This window comes from Eleginops maclovinus, chromosome 12 (assembly GCF_036324505.1).
Source record: "Eleginops maclovinus isolate JMC-PN-2008 ecotype Puerto Natales chromosome 12, JC_Emac_rtc_rv5, whole genome shotgun sequence".
Taxonomy (NCBI): Eukaryota; Metazoa; Chordata; class Actinopteri; order Perciformes; family Eleginopidae; genus Eleginops; species Eleginops maclovinus.
This window is the reverse complement of record NC_086360.1, coordinates 17,048,261-17,073,864: the sequence shown is the minus strand read 5'-3', so window position 1 is coordinate 17,073,864 and position 25,604 is coordinate 17,048,261. Positions and strand designations below refer to the sequence as shown.

The 25,604-nt window shown below is 38.7% G+C and overlaps 2 protein-coding genes across 3 annotated transcripts; both read right to left on the bottom strand.

Moving 5' to 3' along the window:
* Positions 1-794: 794 nt before the first annotated feature.
* On the bottom strand, positions 795-16,628 carry mlxip (MLX interacting protein). 2 transcript variants are annotated; one of them, XM_063897742.1, is made up of 18 exons: positions 16,042-16,628; positions 13,556-13,662; positions 12,579-12,664; positions 12,272-12,361; positions 12,115-12,156; positions 11,527-11,767; positions 10,886-10,975; positions 10,628-10,722; positions 9,090-9,675; positions 8,404-8,507; positions 8,019-8,118; positions 7,820-7,935; positions 7,487-7,594; positions 6,987-7,114; positions 6,763-6,886; positions 5,639-5,768; positions 3,873-3,993; positions 795-3,796 (listed from the first exon to the last, which is right to left on the bottom strand). In XM_063897742.1, the coding sequence occupies exons 1-17, from the start codon at positions 16,350-16,352 to the stop codon at positions 3,887-3,889; spliced, it is 2,565 nt and encodes an 854-aa protein (XP_063753812.1). In that variant the 5' UTR covers positions 16,353-16,628; the 3' UTR covers positions 795-3,796; positions 3,873-3,886. The 2 variants fall into 2 exon arrangements, with proteins under 2 accessions (XP_063753812.1, XP_063753811.1); XM_063897741.1 differs by having other exon boundaries at positions 795-3,993.
* An 898-nt stretch (positions 16,629-17,526) lies between these two features.
* Positions 17,527-24,771, bottom strand: cfap251 (cilia and flagella associated protein 251). The gene is made up of 20 exons (XM_063897853.1): positions 24,430-24,771; positions 24,189-24,329; positions 23,472-23,581; positions 23,278-23,386; positions 22,913-23,005; positions 22,744-22,821; positions 22,615-22,656; positions 22,250-22,446; positions 21,974-22,150; positions 21,642-21,892; positions 20,991-21,142; positions 20,663-20,839; positions 20,393-20,577; positions 20,169-20,283; positions 19,483-19,646; positions 19,293-19,383; positions 18,491-18,634; positions 18,125-18,353; positions 17,892-18,032; positions 17,527-17,791 (listed from the first exon to the last, which is right to left on the bottom strand). The coding sequence occupies exons 1-20, from the start codon at positions 24,583-24,585 to the stop codon at positions 17,664-17,666; spliced, it is 2,880 nt and encodes a 959-aa protein (XP_063753923.1). The 5' UTR covers positions 24,586-24,771; the 3' UTR covers positions 17,527-17,663.
* Between the last annotated feature and the right edge of the window lie 833 nt (positions 24,772-25,604).

Genomic DNA, 25,604 nt, shown 5'->3' with positions numbered 1-25,604 from the left:
TACTTTTTACGGCACTACATTTATTTGATAACTTAAGATATTTTGGAGATTTGAATCTAATCTAATCCTGTATGTTTTATAATTCTTTAACAGCATCCAGTAGGCTACTTCCATAAATCCATAAAAATAACTTTAATACCAAACAATCAGTATTTTTGCTACAAATCTGCATCACACAACTATGACATTTCACATGCAGGGTCAAAAAGAATGTGGTCATGCATGTATGTAATACATCTGATTGAAAGTGGTCAGATACAAGCATCACTGGACAGTCCAACTTATGCTGGGTATTGGCATTTTATACAGTGTATTGCTATAACTTGCTGATATGGACATATACTGACCAAGTGTGTCTCCTGCAGGTTCCATTGCTTTCTACAAAACCCAGCCACTCTCTGAACTGCACCTGGCCAGTGGGGCTGGAGAAACCCCTAGCTCACCAACTCCCCTCTTTTCGCTGCTACATGAGGAACATATCCGCGCTGACCCCAGAACTGTCTGAGGACCTGGATATCATCAGCGAGAACACACAGCACATGGAGCAGCTGATGACTAAGACCTTAACCCATCGGAATTGCAGCCTGCCCTGCTTTGGGCAGAACAGGGATGCCTATCAGGGAGTCAAATGTCTGCTAGAGCTTCTGGACCAGCAGCTTAGCAAAGCAAAATTGACTGTCTAGTGTAAATGTTTATATTTTATTGATTTTTTAAATGCTGAAAATATGATATTTATGATATGATATTTATTCAAAACAATGTGACAACTTCATTGAAAATAAAGTAAGTCAATATTTTCCAAAATGTTTGCTTTTATTGTGATTTTGAATCAATCAAGGCATCTTTAAACTTGTTTGTTGAAGAAATTCGGGAACTTTGCAAGAAGCCACAAAAAAACAAACAAACAGATGCAACACACAGAACATTTCTTAAAACAATAAAAATATAACACTACATTGTGAACAGATTAAGTTTGCAATGATTGTTATCATCAGGTACAAAACCTTCAATGTGGTATTTGCAATCAGAGGGGAAGAGAAAAAATAACAAAACAATAAAATGACCACACAAATGACAAGCTGCAGTGTTGGGTATTGGACATAGGCCTATTGATTGGCTTCACTGGGAAGGTTTTAATTGACATCAGTGATGACTGCTATCCCTATCTTACTTATATTGAGCAGCCTGTACATCAACAGGTAAAGTATTTAAATCATGTAAAAAAAAAATAGGCAAATGTAACTTCCCTACGACATGCTTTCCTGCTGAGAAAGATTTGTTTAGCTAATTTGAAAATAATTATGCTGACCAGCGCAGCCCTGAGTGACCAGCAAAGACCCCCACCAACTACTTTGCATTCAGCTAAGATCTTGTAACACTGTACATGTGAAATATGTGATGTATAATCTACTGCCATTTCGGTTATGTTCCCTATGAGGGCTGTAAGTAATATTGCTCCATGATGCTATGACCTGCCCAGTTGAAACCCAGGTATGTAACATTCACACTGTATTTAAGATGACTGCTTTCTTGTACATTCACTGGAAATGGGCAGAGCAAGCAGCATATGAAGAAAAATGTTCAGCATGGGTGGAAAACCACTTCTGTTTACTGGCTACAAGGCATTCACCTGAGTAAATGATGGACAGAAAAGTAGATAAAGCACTCTGCTTCCTTGTCCTTATGAAAGCTCCACATTGGTATTTTTCTACTTGGACACTATTCTAGTTTAGCCTTAGTGACTGTGGGTTAACATCTTTTGGAATTGGTCATTTGGGGAGAGCGCGAGAGAGAGGCGTGAGACAGGCTGCAATGTTATCATATTGGACTATTTACACACACCCAATTTATCTGCTTGACATTGGTTTTCCATCAAGTTTACAATTCAAGAATTTAGTTTACACATATAGAGCTGAAGACTGTCTCAACTGGCCTTTGTTTCGCCTCATGCTGCCTATTAGTAATAATTAGTTGTTTAGGTTCCACTGTTAATTGATTTTACTGTTTTCAGGTGCTGTGATATACTAAATAAACATACCGTATTTTCCGGACTATAGGGCGCACTGGATTATAAGGCGCACTGTCAATGAATGGTCTATTTTTGAAATGTTTTCATATATAAGGCGCACCGGACTATAAGGCGCATTAAGCGAAATGTTGTTACCTCCAGCGTTGTTATGCTCTATACCGTAGTGAAGAGCAGCTGGGTATGTGACACTCTCTGAGGAAAGAGGAGGGGGAAACAGCGGAGCTGGAGTAATCCTTTTTTATTGTCTTCGAACACCCGACAACGCAGCCAACCTGGCAACAACTTCACTTTCCCAAAACTACTTCTTCCGCACACACACGCCCACCCCGCATGTCGCTCTCCTACACACTCCTTTTCTACATGCCGTAAAACGGATACATATTATATAACAGAAACAAAACAGTCAGATAAGTCAGTAATAAGTTCAGTTATAACACGTAAAATACGTATCATTGATTCATTAATGTTGAATTCTCTCCCAGTTGCTCTATTCCCATGTTCTACTGCGTGACTGATAGCCTCGAGTTTGAAGTCCGCGTCGTAAGCGTGTCTCTTGACCGGTGCCATTTGGTGCAACTCCGCGACGCTCCTGACTACGGTAGCCGTAATGCTGCAAGCGGTGCGGCTTTGTAGTTTACCAAAGTCGTACTAAAACATTTTGACAGAGCGCCGTGAGCGCTGTGTACCACACAAAATCACTTCGAGGTCAGTAAGCACAACCAGAATTACCGTAATCCATATATAAAGCGCACTGGATTATAAGACGCACTGTTGTTTTTTGAGAAAATGTAAGGCTTTTAAGTGCGCCTTATAGTCCGGAAAATACGGTAATTAAATACTTGTTTTTGGCTTGTTCAGAAAGTTATTATTATTATCAAGTCTCACCACATTATGCAAGGAGAGATAAATAAATGTATTCAACACTCACGTGATGCTGCTTAGAGTGCTGGTGTTGTCAGAGTTTGTTTTGTTGGAGTAAACAAAGTGTAGCTTGTTGTCTTACAGATTTTTCATGTCATTGCTGCTGTTTTTGACTATGTGGATGTGACAAGATTTCAGCAGGAGACTTTTTTAGTCACTGAAGGGTCCTTTCCATAATTCTGTCAGACACTTAAAACAATAATATTTAAAGAGCATGTCCGTGGCAAAAAAGCACTTCAAGTAGAAGTACACTGACAGACATTGATTTCCGGGAAGTAACATTACAGCGCTCTACCTGCATGACCAATATCAAAAGATTGCATCCTCATTAGTCACTTAGATAAATAACCATGAGGAAATAGGGTCCTTACACATTAAGCACAAGGGATTTTCTTGCCCACTTATCTATACACTTAAACATCTGCTAGAGAACAAAAGATGAACAATCACTCAATAATTCCCTTTTCAACAAAATGTGGTGCTTTTACATCATGCAAGTCATTATTCATATATATTGTTGTTCACAAAGCAAACGAAAAGTACCACCTTTCGATAAAAGAAAAAAAAAAGATCTTCACCTGATATGGGCAAAGGTAGACGTATTTGTTGTCTTTAAAATACAACATGATGAAAGTCATCTTTTCCACTATTGTTATTATTGTAATCTAATGTAAAAGATATGGCTCGCTGTGTGCCTTATTCCCATAATCAAGGTACAAGACAACAAATACAGGACTGTCGTACATACAGATTGAAAGTAGGTCCGACTTAGCTTGCATTTTTCATTTAGTTTATTTCTCAGGGAAGTGGAGGATCTGCGGAAGGCTTGGTGTCCTTGCTCAGCTCCTGTAAGGTGAACTAGTGATATGTCATTTTGATGTTTGCTGTTCAAAGTCTCGGGTGTTTTTTTTGGCTGCCTCACCTCTGAGAGCGAGGCTACACGTCGGTGTGTGAAACAGCCTTGATGGCTTCTTCAGGCAGCAGGGATGGATCACTTAGGATGGAGGTGTTTGTGCTCAGCTTGCGAAGAGTACTCAGCACCACTATAACAAAAATACAAGAAAACTACATTTTAGCAAACAAAACTGGACTGTAAAACACAACATTTTCTTTACAAGTTATAAATGTATCTGTGTGGATCGACTTGATTCAAAAATGTTAAAACCAATTTTGGAGTCCATTACTTCAACTATGCCTTACATTTTTTTAGTTAGTTGGTTGGAGGCGATGCTTGGTCTATTGTTAATAACAGCTACTTGGGAAAATGCTAATGTGCAATAAAGTTGTATATCAGCTGTTTATTTTGTATACAGAGGACGAATGTGTCATATAACAGGACTTTTTTATGACTGCTGAATTTCATATTTGCATTTTTTTCCCCAGGATTAATAAGAAGAGTACTGTTTGTCATGTACAGTGACTCAGGGGAAATTTAAAGCCTGTCTAATAACCAACAAGATCTGAATGATTACATTTGAGGGGCAGTCCGACCAGTCATGGAGTAAAACCATGGGTAATAGCTTTTATGATTATCTCTCCCAATAGTTTTCAATTACATTTTTCTGTGTGTTTCAAAACCTGATTGTAGAAAAAACTATTGGCGGTATTTTCAGTAATTTGATGAGGGGTGTAGCTTGGGCCAAGAACCAACCTAATACATTTTAGAGTCAGAACATTAATTATTCACTGTTACCATCTGAGTTAGGGCATTTTCCCTCGACGGAGGTTTGCTTTATCTGAGTGTACTTTTGGTTCATTACCGTTTCCTATAGCAGTGCAGGCAGAGCCTCAAACAAGATGCTTTACTGATAGAAATCTTAGACGTCACCATTATCAGATACAAGTGTCATTGTTAAAGTCACACTGAGTCAGCAAAAACAAAGTGGGAGGAAAATATTTAGAAAGAGTGATGGAGTGATTTGAATTTGATATACTGTTACATTTTCTGACACGTCATGGCTGATTGCTGACTACATGAAAAAAATGAGACAGTGACAGATAGCTGGTTTTAAACCTTAAAAAGTTGCAATGCACACAGTCATGATCACTAACACTTCGAAGTTAGAACAAAGACCCCTCTGGACTGCAAATGATCCGATTATTGATCCTTTTAGCTGCAACCAAATGCATCTTGATACATGTCACCCCAAAAACCAGATGTCCAGATGTAGTATGTGAGAATGCAAATGTCTCAATCATTCAGACATTTGCAAGTCATCAAACGTTTTTTCTGTGTAATGTTCAATTGAGAATGTGTGAACAGATCTCAGCGTATTGGCTCGAACAATACCGGAAGAAACACATTTGAAAGGTGAAGAAAAGTGGTCATTTACACAAACTGGAGCGATAATAGGAAATGTTTTTCTCTATGGGCAAAACTCAAGACAAATTTGATAAAATAGCAAGAGACGGTGTTGTTAATGACCAATTTAAGATCTGTCATGTGACTGTGGTGTGTTCCATGTCATGTAGCTATCAATGCACCACCACCTTCTTAATCTGAACATAGTGTTTCCAGTAAGTAAGAATGGGTCTGACACGGACATCTCCTGTTTTGTGATAACATGATAACCTGGAGACTATCGGGAGTATATGAGAGAAAACTGTGTTTTTTTTTAGCTGGTGATGTTTAAAATCTCTGTGTGACTGTTTTTGCTGAATCGCCATCAGATGTAGTCATTTACTTACTGGGTCTGAGCACAGGAAGGGAGCAGTGACGATCGAGCCACTGCAACGTGGTGTGACACAGCTCTGCTCTGCTTGCAGTTGACACCATCTCATTGAACGACTCAAACAGAGGCTTGATAATGATGCTAAACTATAAATGGATGATGGTCAAGGATCTATTATGCTACAGAGTGAGACAAAAGCAGTTCTGCCTGACCAACTGTAAAAGCGCAAGACTGTGAAGTTTATATTTAAGGCCTTTATAATAGGGCTAAAACATGAACTCTGTCAGAGATAATTACTGCACCCAATAGCAAATACATGGCTTCTGCATTTGACAAAAACAATTCAATTATTGGTTATTTGTATTCACGATTTAAAACACCTAGGTATATAAGCCCTAAGAGACAAGTGGCAAAATAAATCTCATGATCCACTTTTCCAAGTTTAATCTTAATAAATGTTTTCCCCTGTGTGAACACAACAAAAGCTAATCTAAAATCATTCAAGTTTTCTCCAGTTTAAATGTCTCTACTCACCCATGTATTGTGGGTTAGTAAGGTGACCTTACATGCATCATTACTGTTGTGTTGTGAAATTAAAACCATTTAGTAAATATGAATGATTTGAGTTTTCTTGAACATGGTGTAGTGGCAAACCTCAGCCTCTTGTGGCCTGAATGAGTACAACAATAACAAACTTTGGAAAAAAGAGTTTGTTGTGATCACTGAAAAAATGTTTGGTCTAACTTTTTCCACCTTCTTCACAGATGAAACAAAAAAACGAATAAAGATCATCCTAGCACACGTTTTCCACCTGTTCATCAGTCATAAACACAGGACAGTAAACTATTTAGATCAGACTTAGAAAATTGTTCAGCAGAATTGTTCTTCTTGCCTCTCACAGAACAGTATTAAGGCTACTGCATAAAGTTGAAGAGACCTGTTTATATAACCTGGACCTAAAGTAGATTGCTTCTCCTCCACAGCCAAAGGGGAGATTTTAAAATGTTTCATTTACATTTACCTTCTATTTAGTTCTTTCAACTATCAGTGTGAAAAAGGAGTCTGCAAACGCCAAATGCTTAGATTATCTTCTGTTATTAATAAGCAGCAAAATGTATCAGCCGCTTTGTTTAAGGATACAATCCAGAACTTCCAGTTCTGCAGAGTGCGGTTCTTCACATAATCATTGAACCTCTCCTGCATGTGGTCGAAGCGGTTCCTCCTGACGGGCACCCCTGTCGCAGGCAGCTGCTCCTGACACAAGCTGTGGTTAAGAAGAAACATTTGCGGGGTAATGTGTTAGGTGTCAGTTCCACTTTTGTATATCAGACGAGAGGTGAAGCATATTGAATGATTTGAAATACTTAATGGAGGCGTTGAGCTCCTCGATCTCCTCTCGCAGTCTTCTGACCTCCTCCTGCATCTGCTGCCTCTCCTGTTGGAGCTTTCCAATGTGATCCACAGTCTTTTGCAACGTGATTGCATTGCTGATCTAAATGCACAATGATAATGAATGTGGTTAAAAGGTAGATTGCAAAGTAACAGTGTATGAACTATATAAAGCAAATATTGTGCACGAACATGAACAAAAATAGTGGTATACTGAATAGGGCTGCAACTAACAATGAGTTTCATTATCCATTAACCAATATTTTCTTGATTAAAAGTTTTGATATATAAAAAGAAAAGATATTCAGTTTAATATTATCAAACTAAAGATGTTTTTATTAAAAATGATTGTAATGATTTATCCTTAGATAGATCATTTAATTCCAAACAATTAACAGATGAGTCAACTAATCGCTGCAGCTTTAGACCTGAATCTGTTGCGGGGTTATAATAAGACACATGTGTAAACACTTACATTGGATTGTGACTTTAAGGTAGGGACCAGGTTGCAGAGTGTTTTAAAGCCAATGTTTATATTTGATCGTCTCTTTTGCTCAGCAGATATATGTGTTGTCCGTCGGCTCTGTTACACAACAGCAGTGACAATACCACACAAAAGTTTACTGAGATTGTACCATAGATTACAGAGGAAGTAGTCAAGTGCTACTTATGTTCAAACAGGGTAATACATTTGCTGAGGGATTTAATTCAGTCTTATTACATTTTCAGCATTGGGATCATACACAATAATTGAGCATTAATGCAAATAAACCAGTTGATGTTAAGAAACAAAGGCTCAGACACAAACCTGCTTTTGTTCAATCTTTACCAGGGTTGTAGTGCTGCTGCTGATCAGCGACTGGGGACTAGGTACTTGATCTAACCCACACGGTGATCCCTGATCTGATCCCGGCTGACTATGTCCTGGAAAGAACAAAAACAAACCAACTTGTAACGAGTTGTTGGTTAACAGTTAAGATGTGCTTTGTGGAGCAGTGAAGTCTCACCAACACTAGAGGACGCTTTTTGATTTTTGCGGTTGGAAGGCTTTTCTTTGGGCACAATCAGTTGTGGAGACTTATGAGACACAACGTGAAATCCAGGAGCCTGAGATACATGAAAAAAGAACAAATAGGCAGGAAATAAAAAGAGAGGACAGAAAAGCACTGAAATAAAACGTGATCTCACCTATCATTTATAAGTTTTGTATTTTACTTTCATGCATTACAGACATGACAGGAAAATGACAATAAAATGTAAACGTTGCAGTTTTTTATCTTCTATTTGCAACTAAAATCTCTTGACAATCAGACCTCAAGTCGACTTTCCTGTATATATGAAGGTTAATTAAAAAAATAAAGACCCAAAGAGGCGTAAGAGCTGAAAACATACCCCTCCAAGCTGAGAAGGAGTGATGACTACTCCAGTATTATGGACGTCTGCTTTCAGAGATGTTGGTGTAACAATAACAGCGTTGGCATGACCTGGGAAAGGGGCTAAGAGGATGAACATTGACAGTGAGGACCTGCAGGATGAGTTTAATTTGCAATCATACGTGAAGATCCATTCATGAGTTATCATTTTTGACATACTGCCACTTCCTTTCTTCCACAGGGGATTTTCTGTCTATGCAGGACATATGTGGTTAACATCAGTCCCTGCAAGTTTCATTGTACGTTGACTATGCACTGCAACCAATTGTTGTAGTTATTTATTATATTAGCTCTTGTAAGTATTTAGTATGGCTCTCGTATCTTGAATAATGTTTTTTCAATTTTTACTGAAAAAAACGTATAAAAAATAACATGTTATTTATTTGTGCTTTTTTAAAGCACAAATAAATATAGAGGAAATCTAGTAGCAGACACTTCTGTGCTTACAAAAAGGCATTATCAGAGGTATAAGCTACAGGGACTACAACATTGTGAATCTGAATACTGAATAAGAAAGGCTTGAGTGCTATCTTGTGTAATTTAAGTTAAAGTGACACAGCTCCACTAGCAGATCAACAAGGTCTAATGCAACATTTGTCCAAATGCAGAAGCAATGTCTTGATTTTGATGTCAGAAACAACAGACCTGTGAGGATGAGGTGGGAGGTGGGGAGGGTGTTAGCAGGAGCAATCCTTTGCACAGGGCGATTTTTGTTGGCACTGGAGGACTGAAAGGGGCGAGGCAGTACAAAAGTCTGAGGGTGCTGGACAGGAGGGGCCAGTAATGGAGCCAAGGGCTGCAGTTGGGAAGGGGGAGGTGGTGCAGATATGGAGCTATACTCTGAGGCCTGGCTGAAGGTGGAGGACGCATCGCTGGGTGTGACTGCAGAGGGGGCGGTGTGCGTCTCATCCAATGCTGAGGTGTTTTCCAATGGTGAGGGAACCATAGGAGCTGATGCTGAGGTCAAGTCCTGACCTGAAAGGCACTGCAATATTGGATCATGGCTTAAAGGCTCAGAAACTGAGGCAACCACTCTTTGATCACCAGGCGCCACCTGCCCAGGAAATAGAGGCATGTAGTTTCTTGCATAGGCAGAATCACCACCACCACCACCACCACCAGCCCCAGCACCTCCTGTTCGACTGGTTCGACTGGCCATGGGAGAGGGGATGGGCAGAGGTTCAGGAGGGGATATGTGGTTGCTTGTAAGCATGGAGGGCATTAACTGGGTCTGATAAGGGATGACAAAGGGAAAAGGAACAAACACACAGATAAATTCTGTGTAAATTCATAAACAATGTACATTTTATTTTTCTGCTGGTTAAAATTATGACAATAAAAGGGTTGTCTAATTACACACTCTGACCCTGTGTCTACACCACGAATGAAGCAACTCTCTATACCGTCTCCATCTTATCCAAGCATTTCAAAGTGTTGAGGGGTAAAGGAACTTCCCATCCAAAATACAGAATCAATAAACAGGGAAAGGTAAAGAGAACATAACTGTGTCAAACAAGCTGCATTTTTGTTCAATTTCTATTACTTTCTATGGACAGTTCAGGCAGATGCAAAATGCATATACCACTTTTATGCCAATGTTTGAACTGGAGCAAATAAATAGTGGCCACTATTTTCCCTCCACTGTTCTTATGTGAATTGAAGGACTCTTTAATTATTATTATTTGTTTTTAAGATTGTGTCCATGAACATGCCCCTAACTACACTGACACGTAATGACTTCTGTACAACTCTAAGACACAGTTTTCGTTGTTTTCGTGTACCTTTAATTCAGACAAGGATCGATGGTAAAACTGCATTTTTGATCGCACAGTAAATACAACTTCATTAAGTAAGTACTGGGAGAACTTCAGAGAGGATGACGGCATGAACTAAAAGCAAAATCAATTTTAAATGTGTTGGATTCTAGAAAGGAAAATAAGTTTAATGTTAAGCAGAGGAATAAGTCATGTATGAAAAGTACTACGTGAATACATTTTAGTGATATTATTATGTTACATAGTTTTGTTTTGTGTGTAACTACTTTAAGACATGGTAGAAGATGTGACAAATGTCCTCATAAATTGACCAAAAATACAAACAAAATTGAGAAAAAAGAACACAGTCCACGGACAAATCTCCTGCTGGTGGTGTGTGTTAGGGGATGTGGCTTGATTTGTGTTTACCTGTGACTGAGAGCTGCTGCTGGGTAGAGGGGTGACAGATGGTACAGTGGGTGAAACAGAGGGGAAGACGGGCGGACGGAGGCTGTGAAATAAGTCTGGAACAAGAGTCTCTATGTTAGCTAGAGGTTAGTAAAACCACACTACTTTGTGTGTTAGGCTAAGCAAACTGCTTTTTCAGAGCTACTAGAACATGTGCGTTGATTCCCGTAAAGTGTGCACTATTAGTGTGTGTTCAGCACTACTGCAGCGCACTCCTACCTTGCAGTGGATCAAAGGAGTCCATGAAGTCTAGGTTGGGTTGTAAAGGGATGAGCCCAGGCTGGATCATGTCTGCATTCCCAGCATGAGCTGTAGAAGGTAAAGAGGCAGAGGTAGGGAGAGGAGGGGGAAGACAAAGTAAATTATCAATTAATAAAACAATAGTTTACCTACAAAAGGATCATTTGTACATCACTTACTTACACTGTGTTACCTTGAATCAGAAATCTTAGTAAAGACTTAATAAAGTCAGGGCCGTTTTAACAGCAGGAATACTGTATCAAAACATACATTTGTAAACTCTCAAACAACACATTCAATAAAATATATCCAGTCTTATGCTCACTACCTGCTAAATACAGTGCTGTTTCTAAAACCTTCATTTCTAAAACACATTAGACTTGCACAGACAAGAAGCATGCCGGTGTGACACTGTGTATGTGGTAGTGTTTCAAATAGTCAGGTTTTAACAAAAATGAATGTGTTTGGGAAGCAGTGAGCATATGGGTGGTTAAATTATACTTGGGAACTGATGTTTGGATGTTTGGGAACACAGTGTGTCAATACTTCTTTAAACTACTGAGAGAGTAGAGAATCTATTTTTGATGTCTCTAACACATAAGATACAATGCTTTTCTCACCGATCTCCCTTGGATTAGGCCATGCTATGTGCTGGTGCGATGCCAATGTAGAGAACAACGTGTCTGAAAACTCAGACATCAGAACATCCATGTCAAAGAGGGGGTCCATCTCCATGGGGGGCGGCGTTTCATTATGCCTACGAGGCAAACGGCGAACAGCAGTCTCTTCATCCTGATAAAATGAGACACGGAGCATGTCTGGAGAGACTTCCCCAAACAGCGAAAACTGCTCCTCGGGTCCCTTTGGGTGTTCAAAATGCAACCAGCAAGCCAGTTAATGACACACGGGCATGCAGTGTTGAGTACAGCAAGCATGGGATACAGTAAACTATAAACAACACTTTGTCTCCACACGTCATGCACTTGTCTTAAAAAATACATTTATAAATGCATATATATATACAAAATATTTACAATAAGTTTGACTGCAAGAGGAACTTAAGTGAAACTAGACAATAGGACTTTATAAAGCCAGGTTAATCCATTGAAAGGTACGTAATAATATGAGGGGGACTGGGTTAGCATGGGTTAATTCATGTTGGAGCTAACAGCACTTTGATGGGTTGGGCATGATGCAGTTTTAGATACCTTAAGTAAGCTTGACAGGTCATCATCCTTGTGCTTTTGTAACTATAAAAGAGATACATATTTATGTGTATGAGTAATAAAACATAAAAGGTACAAAATACCCATTATCTCTCTGAACTATTACAGAGCATTTATATGAAATTGAAAAATAGATCACCCTTTTTTTAAAGTATGTTCTCCACTTGTGGTATTCTCTTATGACAATTTCAATTCTCCTTTTCCAGCATTTCCCCTCTGTGGCAATGCCCTTAACAAAAAGAGGGAGATGGGGAATAAATGAACATGCATTAAAAACACACAACAACAAAAAAGGAAGTTACAAGAGAAACATAAATATACTGTAGGTGTATGAGAGGGAAAAGAAAAAAAAAAAACGAGTGGGAGGATTTTTTGACAAGAAACAACACAACAAAGTTCTAATGGTTGTTGCCCACAACATAACAGCCACATGTTTCTGTCATTACCTCTGCAGGACGATGGACGTCCAAGTCCATGTTTCCGTCCAGGGGAGTTGCAAAGTGACAAACAGGATTCTCCCTTTTCTCCACATCTGTGGGTAGAAAAACAACCTCCATGTCACCCAAGTGTTTTTTATTTATACCGGTAATTAACACTAACAATTAGGGATGAGACCACAGGATTTCATGCGAGTTGCAAATATCCTTTCATGGTGGAGAAGTCAAAAGAAGAGCTTGATTTACTAATTAATAAATACACAAATCATCTTGTGAAAGACAACAGACTCAAACAGTGTTGACATTAATTTATACAGTTATGCTTATTATGTTTTATGATTGCATTATTTTAGATGTTTTGATTGTTTTTCACTTAAAAAAACACTTGAAAAGAAGTGTCCTTTGTGTAAAATGAAAATATGTTTCTTAACAACATGTATGGTTAACTAATTACACTATGTTTTGAGATTTTTATTTTATTTTATTTTAGCATTTTGTTAATTATTTTATGATTGTCAGGATAATATCGTGAATCTCAAGTATTTTGCCCATGATTATCGTATTGCTAACATTGTTTAAAATAGACAAATGAACATTCCTTGCTCAACTTACAGCTAATTATAAGCTTGACCCAGTTTGAGTTGAGACATGAATGAGAATAACTAACAGTCACTGTTACTAATCCACTATTGGCAAGTAAACAAACAATAATACTGCAGCAAGTTACAACCAGGGTGGCAAATATTATCTTAAAATCATGAAAAACAAAACCCAGTTAATCATTTAATAGATACTATTGTGAGTTATGTTAGTTTGTTATAAACCAAACACATATGAACCAAGAGGAAAAGTAAAGAGTTGATACTGACTACTTCTGGCATGCCCGAGCTTGATAAAAGAAATGTCAAATACACATCATCTTAAACTACAAACTAACAATGAGGTGTGCACACTCTATGGAAGACAAATGAAAGTTGAACTCTTACACTGCATGTACCAGGCTCTCCATATAGCGTTGTTGAGGCGGATCTTGTCTCTCCAAAGCAGTTTTAGACCTTTGAAGTTTTTCCATTTGGGAGATACCAACTTCCCACTGAAAAGACAAGGGCATGACACAAGTCTTTATATGATACAAAACTGGTGGCTAACTTGCACGTGTTTATTAATAACTCAATAATAATGAAAACTTTCAAAGATCACGTTGCTCAGCAGTAGCATTGTACTTCTTGCTTGTAGAGGATACAAAACATTTTCAACAGATTAAGAGACATATTCAAAATACCCTCTGTTATTTATCCCACAAAAACACCTTAACTGAGAATATCTGAGAGAACAGTTTTATCAGTAATCTTATATGCTCTACTTTATTAGGGATGACAACATGAAGCAGCAGGAGGAAATGTTTTGTTTCTCTCAGAGGCTTTCAAAAATCACTTTGAAACCTGAGACTCGTCAATTCCTCTACCCATTAATAAGAAAAAGAGTGAGGCTAGCTCGCAGTAACACTGCTCCAGCATCCATCACTCAGTAAAAGGTAAGATAGCACGGCTTAGTAACAGGAGTTACATGTCTGATGACGGACTAACCTGAAGTATGCTTCTCATACCAATACACTAAGCTCTTGAACAATGCCACTCATTTACAAATGACCCCATTGTAGTTTTTTCTCTTTCTACAGGAACAGAAAAACGCTAAATTCTACCCTAACGATCTCAGTGTCCACAGACTATGGTGTACACATAACTTAAAATAAAAAAGGTGCTGACACTAGCAAGGTGCAAAGAAAAGACCTCGAGAGATAAAGCAAGCACAACAAAGAAGCCTCTGCGAAGGTCACGCTCAAGTAAGATTTATAGCTACAAGTTTGATATGGAAACACGGAATCAACAAAGCAGAGACTCACACGAGTACCATTAAATGAATACAAGGCCTCATCCCGGGGATGCATCACTGTTATGGTTGCAGTATGTGAAACTCTTTATTACAGCAGAGTGGCATTAAATAACCAAAGCTGTCTGATAAAGATATTTTTCAAATCAAACAGACTATAAAAAAAGAGCTGAGTGCAACATATTGGATTTAAACTTTGTTGCATAAATAATGCTGAGTGTATTATTACTAATCGATCATAACAGTTATGTGCGACGACATTTTAAAACTATTTTCAAATAACATCACTTAAGTTTAGGTTTTATTAAAGGGGACAATGGAGAATGAGTATAGCAAATGTTTTTCTCATTTCAAATCTGCTTAGATAGGGAAATGTTTACCACAATCCAAAAGGGTGAGCTCACAGTTCCCGTCTTTCCATCCTTCCTCTTCTTGTCCAGCCTTTCCCTGTTGTCATTTATGAGCTTACTTTTTTAATGAATACTGTTTGAAAAGCTTTTCCTATAAGCAGGGAGTACAATTTGAACAAAGAAGAAGCTGTATTTTGTAGATCCCCTGATGTTCTTGTTGTGAGGCAAGGCTCTTCATGTACGTACAGACTCATCGCTCGAGTTTAAAACAACACGAGAACATTAACTGGTAGTAGCCTAGTGCTTTCTTAGTCTATAAATAGTTGAATCCAAGTTAGTGCCATTTGCAAAGTCAGAGGGAATCCCCTGAGCAGCCGCCCAGTAGAGTAACACTACAGTAAACACAGAATCATGGTAAGATGGTTAAGATACACAGACCACGGAGGTACCTCACATTAACCACATTTACAAACAATCACCTTAAATGTTAAACGTCTTGAACAGTGCCTGCTGCCATTGTTTCAAACCTATCTAAACAAAGCATTATTCTTTCTGCCATGAGAGAAGCCCTTATTTCAGATTTGGCTGAGATTGGACACTTCCATATCCTCTGGTTGATTCTGCAAGACATGCCGAAGATCTCATGGCATCTTTGGAAGAACAGCACCAACAATTAAAGTTTGTTCCTGGTTGCTTTTTTAAATTGTTCCACCTCCCTAAGTCTTTTTAAAAGCAACGATAATGTGATCTCAGTTTATCAGGCCCTGTCATCATTGCTCATAATGTCCCAACAAAGGAGTACCACATGAAATACGTGCTGGAAAGTAACAAGGATGGTACCCAAGTACTATAATAAAAAAGGGTTTTGCAAATGGTTTTATTTAAATAACTGCTTAAGGCCCGAAGAAAACATGAATTGAATGCATTTTACCTGACGACTTATAAACGCGGAATTGAGTGCAGCACTGCTTGTGATGGAAAAGTGTTACTAGTGGTATACCTAGCTTGTGGTATTGGTACTAATATATATTATATATAAGTAAAGAGTCAGAATATTTCTTTCACCACCTTGAGTGGTCAAGCAGGAAGTGACATTAAGAGGAGACTCGTGATAGCAATTGCAGCCAAGTGTATCCCATCCCTTCCCTGACTTTTCTGATGTGCACAGGATTGCAGAGATAACTAGATGTGAATACGAGGGCATGAGATGTGTTATTATTGCAATAACATACCTGTACGCTAGAGTCATGCACTCAAAGAGTTTGGTCAGTGAAGCATCTATGGAGAGGTGGGACATGCTCGCCTTCCCAAAATGATACGTTTGACAGGTCTGTTTGTTGACAGTGTCGAAGTCGTAGCCCTTCTTCGGAGGGTGTTCGATGTGCGGCGATGACACCATGAAGTGTCCGCTGTGGATGACCTGGTTGTCCAGCCCGTCCGTCCTGATCCGCAGACCCGGTGGAGGCTCCTCCGCATCCGAGTCGTCATCATGGTCCTGCTTTATGCTCGTCGGGTGGCGCCGGTATTTGTACCGTAAAGACATCCCTCTATGTCGGTTACTCGCCGGACAAATAGCTAACGTTAGCCAGCAAGCTAGGACAATAAAACTCTCTTTTTCATGAGGCTTGGCAGGCGGCGCTGGGAGACGCGTTTTAGCCTGACTCCACGTTAAAGTTTTTGTGCGTCATGCTGTGAAGTCCTAATACTCCGTTGTTTCACTTTTAAAGCTCGCTGTTTACTATGAATTGCCTAAGTTAACTTGTTGTTGTCTTAGATATTTGACGTAGGTGCGAGTCGCAGCGGCCAGCTGGCAAAAAAAACACAGCTTTCAGCTCCTCTGTCGGAGCAGGAAGTTCCTGTGCTGAAACGATTCTGATTGGTCCGACTCACAGCCCCACCCGCCGCACAACTCAAAATAAACCTCAAGCGACAGGTTGCACAGAATGAAGACAACTGGACATGTGTCAGAATAATCTAGCCTTCAAATGACCAAATGTCCTGAATGAATACAGCAATGGATCAATGTCAAGTCAGTGACTCCACGGCAACACTTTCTATAAAGACCACATCTATAGTGCTTTATGAGGGGCAGTCAGTGAACTGTATTGCATTCATAACGATTTATGCGTAATTTAAAAACGACACTTATATCGAAGTGGACTAATAAGGCCGGCCGTTACATTCAATAGGTATATTCAAGTTTAAGTCAACATTCAACTGTAGTAAGGACTCAAAGTATACCATAATAGTTCGTACATTTTTAAAATACATATTTTATGTGTGTGTGTGTGTGTGTGTGTGTGTGTGTGTGTGTGTGTGTGTGTGTGTGTGTGTGTGTGTGTGAGTGAGTGATGTGTGAGTGAGTGAGTGAGTGAGTGAGTGAGTGAGTGAGTGAGTGAGTGAGTGAGTGAGTGAGTGAGTGAGTGAGTGAGTGAGTGAGTGAGTGAGTGAGTGAGAAGCTGTAGGTGTAACTATTGCAGTGGCTGCATAGAGTTGATGATTTGTTAAAACATCCCAACGTACTGCTTTGGAGAAGTATGTTTGTCCTTTACTGAAGCAACACCTGAAATATCAGTAGCAAGATGTACCTCAAATACATAATCCTAAAAGGAAGATACAGCTCAATTCATACATTTTACAAAATAAATGTTATAATTGATATTTCACAAAGCTGTATATGACGCTCTAATTTCACATTTATATTTATTTATCACATTTTAAATTACAATACATACATATTACAGTATCCTTGTAAGAGCATGTCATTGAAATACATTTAAAAAGAGTTGCAGAGACTCTGAGGCTCGTCATCAACACAACTTATTTGAGACGAGCGAACCGTTTCTTGCTTTCATCACTCTGGAGGGTAAGACCCGCCACTCTTCTCTGCTGAGGACGGGATGCACATGATGTGAGCCGTAAATGTCTCCATGGATATCTCATCTGGGATCGCACACTCCAGAAGATATTCTGAATCTCCACCTGGACACACACGTCAAAAAGTGATGATGTTTTTCAGCTATTTTTGATTTTTTGGGTATTGCTTGCTTGTAAGGATTAGTAAGGTTTTGCATTTACATACTCGTGGATTTATTATTGTCATGCCCAGAATGTTGTCTTTCTCTTGCTTCTAGTCCTTTTTCTTCTCCTTTTTCTTTGTCTTTATTGAGGCCTAAAAGTGTAGTGAAACACTCTGCCATCTCTTCCTCTGTCATGTGTTCTCCTGTCAAAGATAATATATGATAATAAAATGGCATGTAAAAACTGGAACAAGAGCAATGTGGCAGCAATCTGATTGAAAAGTCTGCAGCATACCTTGAGCTTGTAGGAGTTGAAGCAGTTCCTGTCTCTGCAGAACAGGCTGTCCTGTATTATCATGGTTTCCAAGGATATGAAAAGCTTGAGCAAGCTCACGGTTAGAGATGCCCAATGCTGGCCGGTGGTTGACGTACAGCTTAATAACCTCCTCCAGGTCAATGTCAGTCACATAATTTCCTGTTTCTGCATACTTGCTGAACTTGACCTCGTTATGCATATTTTCTATCTGGTAAGAAATAAAAGAGTAATTTGTCACCACATGTTTGAGTTATTTGTAAATCATATTTCTTGTAATGAATTTATACTGTCGGATAGAATCACATGTGCCAGTGAAAACTGTTGCTTTATTTATACACATTGTACCTCTTGCTCAGTTGGGAAGTAGGCCAAAGCTCTCATTAGAGAGGGAACCTCTGACAGGGGGATTTTGGTTGACAACTGCCATTTCTTCATTGAGTCATTGCCTTGATGACGGATTTGGCAGTAATAGAAAAGGTCCTCCATCTCCTAAAGACAGAACAATCTAATAAAACTGAGAATCTATGGAAAATGGTTCCACAAATGCAAGTATAAGCTACTATTTTGATAGTGTGGCATTATATAATCTAAAAATATAATACACAGAATGTGTGAATATGGGCAATGCTGCCCTATATAAAATACAACTTGTGTTAAATGTTACATGAGTGTTTTAGATTGTGCCACAAAAGAATCCACTGTCCAAAATAGTCACCCACCCACCTTTTCCAATTATCTCATGTTGTACATTTCTGTGACAATGAAGATCATGCTGACATACTGATAAAGAGTTAAACTCTTACAAATGGTTAACAGGAAAATGCAAGAAAATATTATAAGATTGCAAAAAATGCATGTGCAAGCAGAACCCGTCTTTTTCACAATCTAACACATGTAACAGAGCTATACATAATATAATTAAAGATGAGTGTTAACCATAAGGATACTTACAAATGTTGAACCCAAAACTAGCCAAGAAACAAAAATCTTCAAGCTAAGAAAAAATCAACATGCAAATTATGCATTTTAACTTTGATGACACTACGGATTAGCAAACATAGTACATGCTTCTTTTAAGTTAATGAAAGACACATCTGTGGCTGTTGATCACTTAAAACAATTTTAACTAACAAGGCACTCAACTGACCCTGTAGAACTTGCCGTCTCTGCCTCCCTCTAAAAGAGCATAAAAGGGCAACATGTCCTTTCCTCCCAAGGTAGCTGCCCCCTCTAACGCACTGCAGACACAATAAGAGAGGAGATTAACAACAGAAAACTTGGCCACACTACACCAATGCATTTCCTCCTATTATCTGGTTGGTTCTATTTTACTTTACTTTAAGCTTATCTCCCAGGACAGGATAGTGCAGTCAGATCCTCCTGCAGTGAAAACAAACTGGCCATCGTAGGAGCAGGCAAAAGTAGACACCCCTGTCGGGTGGCAGATCACAGCACTGGACTTGAAGGGATTCCCGTCCAGAGGCAAAATTTGGAGACCCACCTGAAAAAATCACTAACTTTTAGTGGCATTATCTATACTGTGAATAACAGTATTTTCTTGCATTAAGAAAACCCACTTTCATCTACAAATGTTCTGACATCTAATTGGCCTCTCACTCTAAACCAAATACTATGACAAGAAGCAACAGAGTAAATAATTAATGAGAAGTTAAAAGAGAAAAAGCCTTACACAAATGCTTTTTTAACTGTACCACTTGAGCTACTGGCGACTGCAAGGTGAACATGTAATCAAACAAAAAAACAAGTGTGTCTTGTTGTGACATCACAAACCCTTTACAAATATTATCCAATTGGTTGTATTAACTCGAGCAAGATCAACAAAGTTTCTGAAGAGGCTTGTAATTGTTAATTAAAGACAAACACTTAAGAGAAATACATTACACATCTGACTCACAAACCTTCTTTTTGATTTTAGAAACCAGGTTATTTGATAACATACCACAAACAAAATAAAATAAGCATTAACTTACTAGAAATACTAGAAACAGATTCCAGCACTGACCTTGTCCTCTGTGATGTATGCCATGTAATATGAGTTTGTTGCATGGTCTTTGGACATGGGAAGGACCACTGTTTTTTTAATTGGTGAGCCATATGTTGGGCCAAGAAGAGTCTTTCTATTTTAGTGAAAAATGATACAATGTATATAACATACAACACAATATAAAGAATTTGTAGAGACAGTTGGAGAAATACAAATAATTCCGATTTCTATATCTCACGGACCTGCACATCTTGGTGGTGCTGTTGAAAAGCTTAATCTTGTATTGGTCTGAGGAAACAAGTAGAAACTGCTCTGCAGTGAGGGGTGGATACCAAGTCATGCCTGTTGGCACATCGCTTTGCTCAATGCGCTCCGAGCTTAGGATGAGAAGTTTATTTACGTCACTTTTTTCCAGGTCATACTCCACCTATTATTCACAAAGATGTGTGTAGTATTAAATACCTAACACTTGACTAGTCCATAGTGATATAACTTTGACAAAAAGGACTAACCAGTCTGCGGTCCATTCCCAGAGAGAGCAGTCTGGGTTGAGTACTGTCCAGGTGAACTCCAAAAAGAAGGTCTTTAATGGGCTTGTAGTGGGAGTAGTATCTGCCCAAATATCCCCAACGAGGCACAGAATCTTCACTTGTCTGCAAGCGAAACACCGTCACTGCTTTTCCATCATCCTAAGAGAGAACATTGAAGTAAAACATGTGAAATGTGAAATCATAGGGGAAAAAAGGATGAAAATATAGTATTGCAGTATACAGTATGAAAGCCTTAAACCTATTGTTTTTCGTAATCACAGCTTTTGGACTTGTACAAGCACTTGCTTACCGCAGTAGCAAGATACTTGGAGTCTGAGGAGAAAGTGATGTGATGGATGCTGTCTTTACTGTAATGGAAACACTCCTCTGGATCACTTTGTAAAGTGCTGGAATTCAATATGTGAACGGCTCCACTGCCAAAGCCAACTGCCAGGTAAAACCCTGTTCAGAGATGAGAAAGAAGAAGAAGAAGAAGAAGAAGAAGAAGAAGAAGAAGAAGACATACTCTATTAATCCCCAATGGGGAAATTACTTTTTTCACTCTGTTGTGTTTACACACATGACACACACAGGCTTGATATACCTGAGCAGGATAATCATGCACAAAACACAAACACATGCAGGATGGGTAAGGGTTCAGATTGAAGGGGCAGCCAAATAGCTTGCACCCAGAGCCGTAGGGGTTCAGTGCCTTGCTCAAGGACCACTCAGTCCAGGAGGTGAACTGGCACCTCTCCAGCTACAATCTCACACTCCGTATACTCTTTGGCCTGATCGGGACGTGAACCGGCGACCATTCGGTTCCCAGGCTGAGTCTGACTGAGCCACTGCCGCCAAACAAGGTTGGTAGCACAACACAATGAGAAATTCATGCAGCTACTGGCTGGTAATGTGCAACAAGTGTTTGTTACAAAGATAGTCAGTAAGCATGTTGGCTAACCTTTAGGGTCAAAAGTGACACACTGAATCTGCTTCTCTGTCTCAAAGAACCTGCTGCAGATGATCACTTTGGTGTTATAGTCCCACACTTTTAAAACACCCTTTTGGTTGCCCATGGCCACGGTTGGCTGTTGGGGGTGGCAGGCCACTGCATGAACAGGACCACATTCCTCGTGTAGCAGGATGTCAGGGGTGCCATTCTGTGTATTTACATGAACCACTGTGGAACTGATTGTGGACAAAACAAAGTTCCTGCAGAAAAAAAGAGGCTAGAATGGATTAAGATACACATAACATCTAGACTGAAGACATAAAAGATTGTGTTTCTTTTACCTGATGATCAAAGGTTTTGCCTCCACAGTGCATTCTTCCAGGTATCCCTCTGTACACTCTTTGGAAAAGGAAATGGAAACAATAGCATCCAGGTTGAAATTAGTGTACGAAGTCAGACGCAGGAATCTTTCATCGTAAAAGTTGATGTGGCCTTGACTGTCACCCGTCACGATAAAGCTGTGATATCACAAGACATACAAACAAAGAGACATTAAAGACAAATATGAAAACCACATGACACAGTCTAAATCATTCTGAATATTTCTTTCTGGCTACCTATCAGTTACAGTGAGAGCAGTGATCGGGTGGCGCTGGATGGGAATCAGCTTGACTGTGGGGAGGCTTTGGTTTCCAGCTAAGTCTTCCACCAAATCCCACACTACAAGGCAGCCTGATGCAGTCGCTGTTATTATTTGAGGCTTTCTCCAGTGAAACACAGACTGGCTCAGTGACCCGCCACCCATGTAGGTTGTCTGAGAAGTGTCAGAAGAAGACTGAGTTAAAACAGAAGTATAAACTCCAGGGAGAGCTGCATCATCAGACTGCAATGTTGTATATTGCAATATATTGATCAAAAAATGATTTGCCATTAAAGACAGAAACATCTCTGATCATTTGGTGGCAGCCTCTAATAAAATCACCTTTTCAGGCTTCAGGGCAACGTATTGCAGAGCTCCAGGGGTCTGAAAAAGACCAGATGATTATTGCAATAAACATAAACTATATTGACTGTTTAAATAAAAAAAAGAACAAGCAAGAGCAAGACTTACCTTGCTGTAAAACAACACCTGGCTTCCACTGCTGCTGAGCAACTGAGTGCTATCATTTGGATTAAAAATGATGTAATCCTAAAAAAACAATCCAACATTTAAACATGTGATCTGAATGTAATAGCTCTAAGATAAGGGGACAATAAACTGTTAAAAAGAAGTTACCTACTTGGAAACCATGTTTGGGATCGAGTTCAGTAAACCACAAAGGCTTCATGTTTGTAATGTCCTTTTCATTTGTCCAATCCCAAATATACACACACTGTAAAAAATAAACAAGTTAAATGGTTAATAGATTGTGACTAGATGGTGGTATTAGTGGTGTCATACTATGGAACTTAATTCAAGAAGGTCTACAGTCCTGTCTTATCCTTACATCTTGAATGAAAACCTGAAGGTGATACTTTGTATAACAATAGATATTAGTATGTGTCTTTATATTTGTAATGGATTGAGTATCTTTCAATCTATATTAAACAGCACTGTGAAACTTGATTTTATTTTTGTTTTTTTTAAAACTGCTGTAATACTCACTTGAACCTCCTCAGCCCCAAGGGTTACCAAATGCTTTGTGTCTCTTGAAAAGGCCATTGCAATGACACCACTCTCAGGGTGGCATTCAAACAATGTATGTACAGGGATGCTGAAACATTTATCAATAATGTGGTTACATCAAGAGCAAATGTGAATACATGAAACGCCGTAATACATTTAGAATAAAAAACTACCCAGAGTAGGAGTCCCATATGATCGCTGTGCTTTTTGGACCTCGGTCTGCTGTTGCAATCCAGCGTCTGTCTTCACTCACACACATACTTGAGATGGGATTGCAGTGACCCTGAAATAATTGAGTATATACAGTAGGAGGTTATTTGAATCAACACTGAAACCTGCATGCCATTTATAAAAAGATTTCTGTAGCCATTTGAATTGTATTCAGATCCTTAGGAAGTATAAAAACCCCACTACCAAATCTGTTACAAATAGAGTCATACATTAAAAATGCTACTTAAGTAGAATAATGTAGTATTTATAAGGTGAATACTCAAATTAAAAGTATTTTACATTATATCATAAGATTTGTGTTGTTCATACATAAATGTGAAAGCAGGATTTTACTGATGTAGTGTAGAAACTAATTAATATGATTTCATTATGGATTCATATTGGTAAATAGTGAGAGCATTTGCAATAATATTAATTTGTAAAGTAAACAAGCTGTCAATAATTTTATTTAGGTTCAAATAAGACAATAATCTTCTCTACAAAATACTCCAATGCAATTCAGTAGACTCTTAAATGCACTGGAGTAAATCTAGATTGTGGCATTATATTGCTGATATTTACCTAGATTACTTAAACCACTGCCTTAATCTAAAGGACGCTGTCTCATCTCATTTTCATTACATACTCCTTTAAGTTCTGAATTGTTGATTATTTTGTACCTGAAGAATGTGCTGGGAGTTGGAGGTGTGATTGTAGAGGACCCCAACATGAGCTCCAGCATAGAAGACCACCAGCTGGCCGTGGTCTTGCAGACTGAAGGCAGGCAAAGCAGGATTCATCCCAAATACCCATTCTAGGGACTGAATGAGGAGCAGAGGTAATTGTTATATTCTAGACTGAAAGTGCAGAGGGATACATATACAATAGAAATATAGTTCACCTTTTGGATGGTATGCTTACCAATGCATGAGTTCCATTATGGTTAATCGTTTTGGGGAACAATGTGTCTCTTGTTGCAGTGTAGACCTGAGACTGCCTCTTGATCTCAGCATTTGTTTCTTGTCTTCTCAATTCTAAACTCTCTGTGAACTCTTCCTTATCCTCAGCACCTGACATGTTGACTAACCTCTTACTTGTTGAAGATTAATTTATCTTTTTACACAACTTCAGAGAACGTTTCCCATTCGCAATGTACTAAACAGAAAACACATAACGAGCTCTTATACAACCGCCTCATTCGTGTCGAAAGCGTACACTTTTCATTTGGTTTTTAGCGGATCTTAAAAAACCCCAATCTCTATAGTTTAGTTAGCTCCTGAGATGCATTTCGTTGCCTGGTTACCGTAGAGACGTTAGGGAACGAAGGAATTGTTTCCTGCTATACCTTTCAGATTAAAAGCACGATAATGTTATAAAATAAAAAAATACGTTAAAAAACGTTAAATGCTATATACGATAATATAATAAAACTTCTGGTTAAAACATTTTTTTTTTAAACCGTGTATAACAGACAATGGTGTAATTCCACATTGCGACCACTAGACGAAAATGTACACGGGGACTGTTATTACTTATTACAATTTTTACTTCCCGTGAATCTATTTATTAATTATTATAATGTTATGCCTTTATATAAATGTATTTATTAATAGTTTGTACAGATGCTTCCCAATCCTCTCCTGGCAACCACTGATTCAAGAAGTTAAAGCTTATTATAGATCCATAAGTCAAAGTCAAGCAGACAATAGATATTTCCGGCAAAGATTTTCAAAACAAAATGACTTAGTTTCATTTAGAGCGAAAGCAGGTTACAGTGATTACGTAACTTGAGAGGTTTTGATTGACAAATAAAGTAATGATGACTTGATGTTCGTGTTTGGTAGATGAATACGGCGTGTTGAGGTGGGGTCACCAGTACAATGTTTCCGCGACATTTTTGCTTTGAAAGGACGTTGCCTGGTCGATCACAGCTTGCAACTTTACTTTCTATTTCCACCAAGACTTTCCGGCCACACAGGTTTGAAATCAGCTGACTTTATCGCCTCCGTTTCTAATGAGTTCACCCTGAACTTTCGCTTATTTTGTTTAATTCTTTTGTAACAACATCTTATCGATCAAGGGTTGAGGATAATCGT

Coding starts and splice junctions, on each gene's coding strand:
- mlxip (XM_063897741.1), bottom strand. CDS start 16,352: ATGTCTTTACGGTACAAATACCGGCGCCACCCGACGAGCATAAAGCAG. Junction 13,663..16,041: donor TGCATGACTCTAGCGTACAG/GTATGTTATTGC, acceptor TTGTCTTTTCAG/TGGGAAGTTGGTATCTCCCA. Junction 6,887..6,986: donor GAGCTCAACGCCTCCATTAA/GTATTTCAAATC, acceptor TCTTAACCACAG/CTTGTGTCAGGAGCAGCTGC.
- cfap251 (XM_063897853.1), bottom strand. CDS start 24,585: ATGTCAGGTGCTGAGGATAAGGAAGAGTTCACAGAGAGTTTAGAATTG. Junction 23,387..23,471: donor ATATGGGACTCCTACTCTGG/GTAGTTTTTTAT, acceptor TAAATGTTTCAG/CATCCCTGTACATACATTGT. Junction 18,635..19,292: donor GAGACGGCAAGTTCTACAGG/GTCAGTTGAGTG, acceptor TTCTGTCTTTAG/GAGATGGAGGACCTTTTCTA.